Source organism: Octopus sinensis, linkage group LG2, assembly GCF_006345805.1.
Source record: "Octopus sinensis linkage group LG2, ASM634580v1, whole genome shotgun sequence".
In the NCBI taxonomy this organism is placed as follows: domain Eukaryota; kingdom Metazoa; phylum Mollusca; class Cephalopoda; order Octopoda; family Octopodidae; genus Octopus; species Octopus sinensis.
This window is the reverse complement of record NC_042998.1, coordinates 112,067,651-112,077,501: the sequence shown is the minus strand read 5'-3', so window position 1 is coordinate 112,077,501 and position 9,851 is coordinate 112,067,651. Positions and strand designations below refer to the sequence as shown.

The 9,851-nt window shown below is 36.4% G+C and overlaps 1 protein-coding gene across 1 annotated transcript in view; it reads right to left on the bottom strand.

The window, feature by feature from the left end:
• Positions 1-3,731: 3,731 nt before the first annotated feature.
• Positions 3,732-9,851, bottom strand: part of LOC115232397 — a 35,478-nt gene continuing 29,358 nt past the window's right edge. Inside the window, exon 4 of the mRNA XM_029802254.2 lies at positions 3,732-4,053. Coding sequence (XP_029658114.1) covers positions 3,944-4,053 — 110 coding nt within the window. The 3' untranslated portion in view covers positions 3,732-3,943. The remainder of the gene's footprint in view (positions 4,054-9,851) is intronic.

Genomic DNA, 9,851 nt, shown 5'->3' with positions numbered 1-9,851 from the left:
GCATTTTTTGGCAGATGTCTGTTTCCATAACTCCACCAAGCCATGTATATTTGCACAGCCCCCACCAAACCACATATTTTACCCCAACCATGGTAGATCCATGGTTGGGGCAAAAAGAAAAAGAGAGACAGGGAAAGGTAAGAAATATGTGAGTGAATGAGAAAGAGAGAGAGAGGGAGAAAAAGATAGAAGATATTTATCTTGAAAAGTTTTTCTTGGAAAATGTCTTCCATACGTTTACTCGAAAGAAACCCCAGTTGTTTCTACTAGCAACACATCTGTTGTAGTTATTTAGCTCCAGGTCAGCTCTCATTGAGCAAACTGAGAGTCATAGGCTTTCCAGGCGTAACCATCATAGGCTCTTTATCAACTATGTCTTTATTTTTTAAAGCTGGTTGGGTGTGAATTTAGACTGGTTAATCTGCTAGGCAGGGTCATTCTCTTATAACAATGGAAAAGCACGATATATTTTGATGTGCGTGGGAATGAAGTAGAACGCTAAATTACTTCATACACATCAATCCTTCCAAATTTAGTAATTTTACATGTACATGAAACTGAAACTTAAATATTAGTGAACCATTTCACATACTGGAATTCGGATTTTTCTCCAAGTTAACTCGATGAAAAAATCAAAGGATACTATAGTTTTCTCTTTTCCCTCAACCATCATTTGTGTTTGCAAATTAAACTGCAGCATCTTGGGAAATAAGTGCTCTGTGTCGGCAATTAGTAATATAGTTATGAGAAAAGAAGAAAATCCAAGGTTTCGGGCTGAAAAGATCTTTTTCTTTTTTTGCTGATGCCACCAAACGAATATATTGGGGGTTACAATCCCGTGTTAGCTTGATCCCTTCTGCCTCTCTGGATACGTATTCTTTTTACACGATCTCTGTTGATCATATTGAGTATTTTCTGTCATTCGACAGGCCTACTAAAGTTCCATGTTTCTCTGCCTGCTACTACTGTTGTCACTACTACCACTGTGGCTACCACTTCTACATGCAATCAGCAATAGTATCTTTTAGTTCTCCTGTTGTGGTCACTGTTGAAGCTGTTTATATCACTGTTGCGACTACTGTTACTGGTATAGCTATTGTTTCCGACAATGTGAGCATTTCTATAGTCTTACCGGTGATTTCAACATACAAAGGGCGGCGAGCTGGCAGAGTCGCTAGCACGTAGGACGAAATGCTTAAGGGTATTTCGTCCGCCGCTGCGTTCTGAGTTCAAATTCCGCCGAGGTCGACTTTGCTTTTCATCCTTTCGCGGTCGATTAAATAAGTACCATTTACGCACTTGGGTCGATATAATCGACTTAATCCGTTTGTCTGTCCTTGTTTGTCCTCTCTGTGTTTAGCTCTTTGTGGGTAGTAAAGAAATAGAAATAGGTATTTCGCCCGTCGCTACGTTCTGAGTTCAAATTCCGCCGGGGTCCACATTGCTTTTCATCCTTTCGGGGTCGATTAAATAAGTACCATTTACGCACCGGGGTCGATGTAATGTGAGACCATGTGCTTCCAGTAGAAAAGATTTCAACATATAAGCTATAGGAATTAAATCTAGGCACGCCCAAGTTAAATTTACTGCTGTGCCCACAAACTAGCAATAAAACAGGAAATCACTTTTAATTTCATTTATTCTTTTTTAATGTGAAACCTCTGAAGTGTGGAAATTGACACAATAAAAGTTGGTGTTGTAAGCCTTTTGTATATGAGGTGCAAAATATAAATTGTAAGTGGCTGTTGTCATTTATTCAGATAAAGGGCGAGAACTTGTCGAAAGGAGGTAAAAAATTGCAATACACATTTCCTTTCGGCGATCGTTACAATAATAGCAACTCCTACCTGTCAAAAATCTCACTAGCAGAAACAGTAATAAAAACAACACCACGAACAATGATAATTGTTTCCCATTTAGGCATTCTTGAGGGAGAGGGTTAATCTATATCAAAAGACTTAGTATTGTACTACTACTTTATTTTAACCATCTCGAAAGAATGAAAAGCAAAATTGGTCTTGGCAAGATTTGAGCCGAAACAAGTACTACAAAGCATTTTTCCAAAGTTCTAACAATTTTGCCAGCTCGCTGTCTTATTGTTTCTAAAACAGGTGCAAAGCCTGAAATAAGGTAGGTGGGTAGCGTTAGACGATACCATCAATCTAAGTACTTAACTGGTGCCTGTTTTATCGATCTCAGGAGGTGATGAGGACAGTTAAAGTTGACGCCTGCAGGATTTGAACAAAGAACGTAAAAAGCCAGAACAAATGCTCTTGCAATTCTTCTAGCTCTCCATCATCCACCACTAAGAATAATAACAATAAAGAATTTTAACAAGAAAATATTTTCATTTATTTATATCAGAATATTAAAATGTAAAAAATAAAAATAGAACATTTAAAAAAATTTTATATGAATGCTGTTGTTTTTCTTTAATAAGACAGGAATCAAATGCAGAAATTATTCCATTCATGTTAGAGAACGTGTTTTCTAATTCAAAAGAAACAAGGACCGATTAAATTCTTTATCTTTTGCTCTTTTACTGGTTCCAATAATGGCACTAAGAGCATTCTAGGAATAATTTTATTTATTTTCCGATCGATGTTAACAATTTCTTTTAAACAAGGCAATGTCATTTAATGATCATAGCTTAAATAATAGTTTTCTTACTCCCTATAAAGAATTAAACCAAACCGAAGATTACATTTTTCTCATAGCACCTTGTGAATAGTTATTCTTTCTTCCAAACAGTAAAATATAGAGATCAGAGGTTGTAGGATTGGTATCCATGCTTCGTATTGTATTTTGACCGAATGAGTCTATGCTGTTATCAAAGAAGAAAAAAAAACATTCTTCAAATACTCTTTTGTAACTCTACATAGGGAGAAGCCGAAAACTCCTACAAACACAAAGGTAGCTGTTGTTGACAGAAAGGAATTTCATTAGACGTTTCGAACTTGAAACGACGACATCCATAATATATCCTTTTTTCCCTTCTGTCATCTCATAGTCTACCTTTTGTTTCCCTTCTCCTACATCTCTCTTACTCTCGATCTTTCTCTCTCACTCTCTCTATATATTGATGTAAAAAAAAATATGTATTTAATTTTTATTATTTAATATTTTTCTAGTTTACTTTATCTATAACTCTGTACTTCTGAACTCCCTCCGCTGAAGATGCTTTTCACAGAAAGTGAAATAATCTTTCTTGGAAAAGAATTCATTTAAGCATAATAAAAAAATACTTTTCTTACAATCATATGAAAATTGTTTTGGTGATATTAAATTTACAGTTTATAGTTTCTAATGTATACCTCGGCGTAAATTTGAATGCTATAAGTAATTTCGAAATTACTGAAAATAATTCATTTGTTGCGTGATTCTTCTCATTGAGAAAACTTTTAACCTGCAGTATGTGTTTCTCATATATATATATATATATATATATAAAATTATATATATGTGATATATATATATGTGATATATATATATATGATATATATGTTATATATGCTTACGTCAATGAATGTATATACATACATGCATACTTACACACACACACACACTCACACAAATGGTGTTTGATTTACAGATATTTAAGATCTTGAAATTGTGGAATTGTACAATGTAGGTGGACATTAATTCTTCCTGCTATGCCATCATGAATTTTATAATGTACCACCACGAATCATGAATGTCCATGTAATTCTTTTTTCTTCTAATATACTGCATTTTACAAATATCAAGTCCTGTTTGAATCACGGTATTCGTAGAAAATCCTTCATTGGCAAATCTTCGTTTTAATCACAAAAAAGCAAAACCTTACATTTCGTTTCTTTCCACTTTTCTTTTTTTGTTTTTGTATATATATATCTGTGTGTGTGTGTGTGTATACATATATACATACATACGTATGTTTGTATGTATGTATGTATGTGTCTGTTCACTTGTTAACAAGCGTATTACTGGGTTTATTCAGATCTAAATTATTCTGCATAAGGTTTATTACCAAGTTGTTCAAGCTGTTCAGATTCATGTCAAAATCAGAGAATCCTAGAATTAAAAGAAGAAAGGAAAAAAAGGAGATGTTAAAACTGATAAATAACAAAATCAAACGACATAAAAATAAAATTTCTTGAATATTTTTGTTTTAAAGAAATTTTATGCATACAACATTCTGGAAAGTTGATCACGCTGTTCATATATATATGCACCCAACACACACACACACACACGCACACACACACACACACACACACACACACACACACACACACACACACACCACACACACACACACACACACACACACACAAACACACACACACACACACACAATCAAATGACTAGTAATTAAACTAGTGGCCTCTATCAAATGAAGGAGAGAAAACGTACAGAATGTTGAGGATGAATAACGTACACATACGAAAGTGTATGTACGCGTGTATAATCGACTTAATCAGTCAACCACTTCTGTAGTCTTAGCTGGTAATGGTATACTTGGGTCCATCGTGTGTGAGGGATAATTAGCAATATATCGGCATAACTTATGCAGTCGTAATGGTTGAATTATTAAAAAATTGTGTTCGAGTACAATTTTTTTTTAATACACTTAGACGAAATGTAAATTGCCATCTTACTTCTCAGTCTGAAGAAGCCATTCTCCAGTAAAATTTCATCCAGGCGGTACATAATAATAATAATAATAATAATAATAATAATAATAATAATAATAATATAATAATAATAATATAGAAACACGAGACAAAACCAGACAGATGTTTGTTGATAAGCGTAGCGTCCTATATAGAATTTCACAAATTCTTAGGATATTAACTATGGAAGCATACGGTCACACAGTCTTTTGCCCGGCCATAACGTTTTATAGGTTACAGTAGCATTCCTGCGAAGTGTAGTATCTGCTACAATGCGCAGTAACAATACATTGCTATCACTACTTCATTCAGAAGTTGAGGTTGAGAAAGCCTTGAAATGGGATGGTAGTTCCAAACTAGACATAAAAGAAGGATCTTTTCCGATTGGCTGCACTTATTGGTAGACTTTAAATTGGTAGACTTTAAAAACTATTAAATCTTTATTTATTGATTTATTACGAAAACGAATTTCATGTCAATAATTACCATACACAGCTACACCAATACACTAAATATGAAATCAATTGGAACAAAAATTGAAGAAATTGAAAAGTGGTAGCAAAACAGAAAAGATCTCAAAGAAATAAAAGAACATATTAATATGAAAGATGAAATTCAAACACACTTGTGCTTATATATCTGTGTGTGTGTGTGTGTGTGTGTGTGTGTGTGTGTGTGTGTGTGTATGTGTGTGCTTATATGTGGGCGGTGCGTGCATGTGTGTAATAGCGAAACATTTGAATCAAGGATCAGGGAGATTATGTTGCAAAGAGGACTCAGTACTAACAATATAGATAACTGCTCTCTCTTTCTCCCTCTCTTTCTGTCTATATATTTATATATAGAGAAAGAGTGAGATAGATAGATAGATAGATAGATAGATAGATAGATAGATAGATAGATAGATAGATAGATAGATAGATAGATAGAGTAATATGCATGTGTGTGTGTGTGCGTGTGTGTGTAAAAAGAGTGAGAGAGGAGAGAAACGCAGACGAAGAAGAGAGGGAAGAGAACGGAAAGCAAGCAATGGAAGGATGAAATAGAAGGAGAAAAAGAGAATGGTAAAAAAAAAAATAATAATAAAAGATAAAGAAACAAGATAGAAAGACAGAATCAAAGAGACAGGCAGACAGAAAAAAAAAAAGAGAAGGAGTAGAGAAAGTGAATAAGAAGTAGAATGATGTTTGTAATTTCACGAAATAGAAATTTATGTAAACTGGGGGTTTACTTTTATCCTAGCAACGTATCGTTGTAATAAAATGTTGATAGGAAACTTTATTCGTGACGAACAATCCAAAAACATAGCAACAAAACTATGAAACAAAATACTACTGTTTGCTATTTTCTATTTAACTTGAAAATCATTAAACATATAAACACGATTTTCTCCTACTTCATTTCAGAGTCAAATGCCATCAATATTGTTTCCTTTTCAAATTTGCAAATGTTTTGTTTTCTTTTTGCCGCCACGATATTTTCATTGTTTTACTCATTTATTTTTTTTTTTTTATATTCATAATTTCCTCTTTAGCCTACTCATAAAGATTTAAAGAATTGTAATTAACAAGCATGTAACGAATAAATAAACAAATAAATAAATAAAGCAATTAAATGTTACAAGGATGTTCATTGGCTGAACAATACATTTCTCGAATCTTCCACAGCTTTATACGATTTTACTATTAATAGACAAATGGCACAAGGCAATCTCAGAAATCTTAGACTGAGAATAAATTGTTCTTTCTGAATGGACGGCGTCTCTGAATATTTTATTTCTGAAACACCTCTTGTTTGGTTCCCACCGACGTTTTACTCCGGATAAGCTGGCCCCAGAGGGAGAACGACTGGAAGCCTCGAAGACGTTTATGGTCTCAGTTTATTCATGAACTCGGAATGGATGAAACGTCTCGATCAGACGCGGATGTCTTGGGCGCACGCAACGAATGCACGGGGCCAAGGGAACCACTATTCCTAACCAGAACTTGTGATGTGGGATGCACAACCACTGTGCAATATTATGTAATTACATGATGACTGAGAAAATACTTCAGGGCAACCTAGTGCAGCTAAAATACGAACATCATAATGTGTCGTGTTATATTGTGTGTTGGAAAACTTCAATTAACTAAATTTATCCTTGCAAGTAGAAGACCTTAGTCTTCTCAGTTAAATAGACCATGCTTTCAATACTGGATTTCGATTATGGCGGCGAGCTGGCAGAAACGTTAGCACACACACACACACACACACACACACACACACACACACACACACACACACACACACACACACACACACATAAGACGGGCTTCTGTCTTAGTGTTGTGATGTGCTGAGAGCACGATTTCTGTAGAGAGCCAAGCACGGGGACCAAGCCTTGGGTGGATTTTAAAAGTGATACCGATATCATTCGGGCAATACTGTCGGAACAATTTCCACATCATACAAATAATAAAGCGCTTTCGGTGGCGCTGGAGAGAGTATACAGTTTGAGATTCGCGAGTCGATCTCAGTATTTGAGACCAGACATGCCATCAGTCTTTTTTTTTTTTTCGTAATTGATCTCAGGGATGCTTCAAGCCTATTAATATTCTGGCTCGTGTAGGGAGACCATAGCGGACAGCAGTGTTCAAGGTGAGGGCGGGTGAAGGTAGAAAAAAAGAAGGATAATGGTTGGAGCATCTCTAGACTGGAAAGCCCTGAGGATCCAGGAGCACGCCCTGCGGGCCATATCGACTTTCTTGTTTATGTAGATATTACAATCTAAGTTATCGCCGACAGTCACACCGAAGTCCCTAGCAGTGTTTGATGCCGTGATATGTTCGCCTGAAGGAAGAATATATGGTTGTTTAAGTGCAGCCTCTTTACCAAAGTGGATTATCTCAAACTTCTCGTTCAGTTGCATGCTATGTTTCTATGCCCAGGTCTGATTGAAGATTTGTTCGGTCTCCCATCCTGTCGACAACCTTCAGAAGCTTAGAGTCATCCGCGAAAGTTTTTAAGTTACTGTATTTAAGGACCCTGATGATGTCATTTATGTAGATAAGGAACAAGAGTGGGTCTAACACAGTGCCTTGTGGGACACCACGCTCAAGGTGCCATTGAACCTGGAACCATGTGGTTGGGAATCAAGCTTCTTACCACATACCTACGCATACAATACCTACAATTTTCTGGCAGAATCCATTGAGTAGCTAACTTAAACGAAATGTAACATTTAATTACATTCCCCTACGTCCTAATTTCTAGTTCCGTCATAGTCAACATTTCCTTTATTTGGATTCAATGAAGCAGAGTACCAACTAAGTAATAGGGATCGGAGTAGTTGACAATATGTTCCTTCTGATTTTGGCAAGAAATATTTTTTTCTACACTAGGCAAAAAGCAAATTCGGGGAGGGGGTAAGTCGGTTACATTGACCTCAGTACGCAACTGGTACTTAATTTATCGACCCCGAAAGGATGAAAGGCAAAGTTGACCTCGGTGGAATTTGAACTCAGAACGTAAATACCGCTAGGTATTTCGCCCTGTGTGCTAACGTTTCTGCCAGCTAGCCGACTTTTTGGTAGAAAATATTATTTAGTTGTGTCTGTTATATTCATCGATTAAATCTCGATGAGTCGGCTTTGACGATCATCCTTTACGGTTCACTGCACAAATACGAAACCATTTTCACGAATACAGAAACACATCGAAACCCCATTCTGTCAAAGTGATTTCTGCTTTAACTATTTAGTAAAGAACTGACTTGTCTTCAGGTTCGAGTATAGCAATCACCTTTTCCCAAATATTTAAGGTCTTCGATACAATTATCTGAGTGCTTGTTCTAACCATTATTATACATACAGAATGCTATTGTAAAGGGATAGCTATATAGGGAGGAAATATACATACATTCGTACACACATACATAATATTAGTATACGTGTGTGTGTGAGAGAGAAAGAGAGAGAGAGAGGGAAAGAGAGGCAGAGAGAGGAAATAGATGGTATATATTGATAAGTAGATAGGTATAAATGCAGATAGATACATAGTACATAGGAGTACAGTAGAATATCCTCCAAATTCATAAAAAATAATATGCTTTTATTCATGTATTTAGTGAATTCACCTAATGATAATACCAGCTGTTCACTTGATACAAAGGTTAGTACCACAATAGCTTTCTGTGATTGACAGACGGACAAATATGGAGGCACCTAGTAGAATTGACGATGTTTCATGTACATCAATCTACCTTTACACGTGTTCAGATTTGTGTAGAGAACACAAAGGTCCAATGTTCCCACGCTGACTTCAGCTAAGCTATTCTATCTGTGAAACACGCATGCGCAAATCAAACGCATACAAGATATCGTATACAAACACAAAGGCACATATGGACAAATACGTATAGTCATACACGCATATATATATATGTGAGTGCGTGCGTGTATACACTCATACACATATGCATATACATACAAACACGCGCACTTACAGACTCGCCAAGACGGCCTATTGCCATATGGCAGCCCTCTTTTCTCGTCAAACAAACCTCTAAAATATTTTCTCTTGCCACCCGTTAGAAGTGCTATGATCCTTTATTTGTTCGGGTCATGCACCCGATACCCAGTTCTACCATTCTCACACTAATACAACAGTCACCCAATGAATATACAAAATCACCAACTGAATACCGTCTCTGTCTCCGACCCTCTTTCTCTCTCTTTTTCTCCCCCTCTTCTTCTTTCCCTCTGTTTTTCTTTTCTTTCTACCTATCTATGTTCCTTTTATTATTCCTAGCTCGCCTCTACCTCTCGTTCGTTCATTCTCTGAGAATCCACACAGGTTTGTATGCAGTCGCATAGATGCACGCACGCACACACACACACACACACACACACACGTAAACACAAAGCGAAAATAAAAGAGGCCACCCATTCACTTATTCCTCCTGTCAGCCATCATCCAAATACACCCACCCACTTCACTCTACTCACACACGTTCCACACGCGCTGTCGGCTGAGATAGTTAAACGCTAACACTTGAGTTGTGGATACGTCACTGACATTTTTTCAGCAAGGTGCTGGGAAAGAAACCATCTGTTTGCGGTAGGCATCAGCTAATACTGCCCTCACCCTATCATAACAACTACCATCATCAACATGGTAACCACTAACAGCCTCATCTACCACAACTACCGTCGTTAA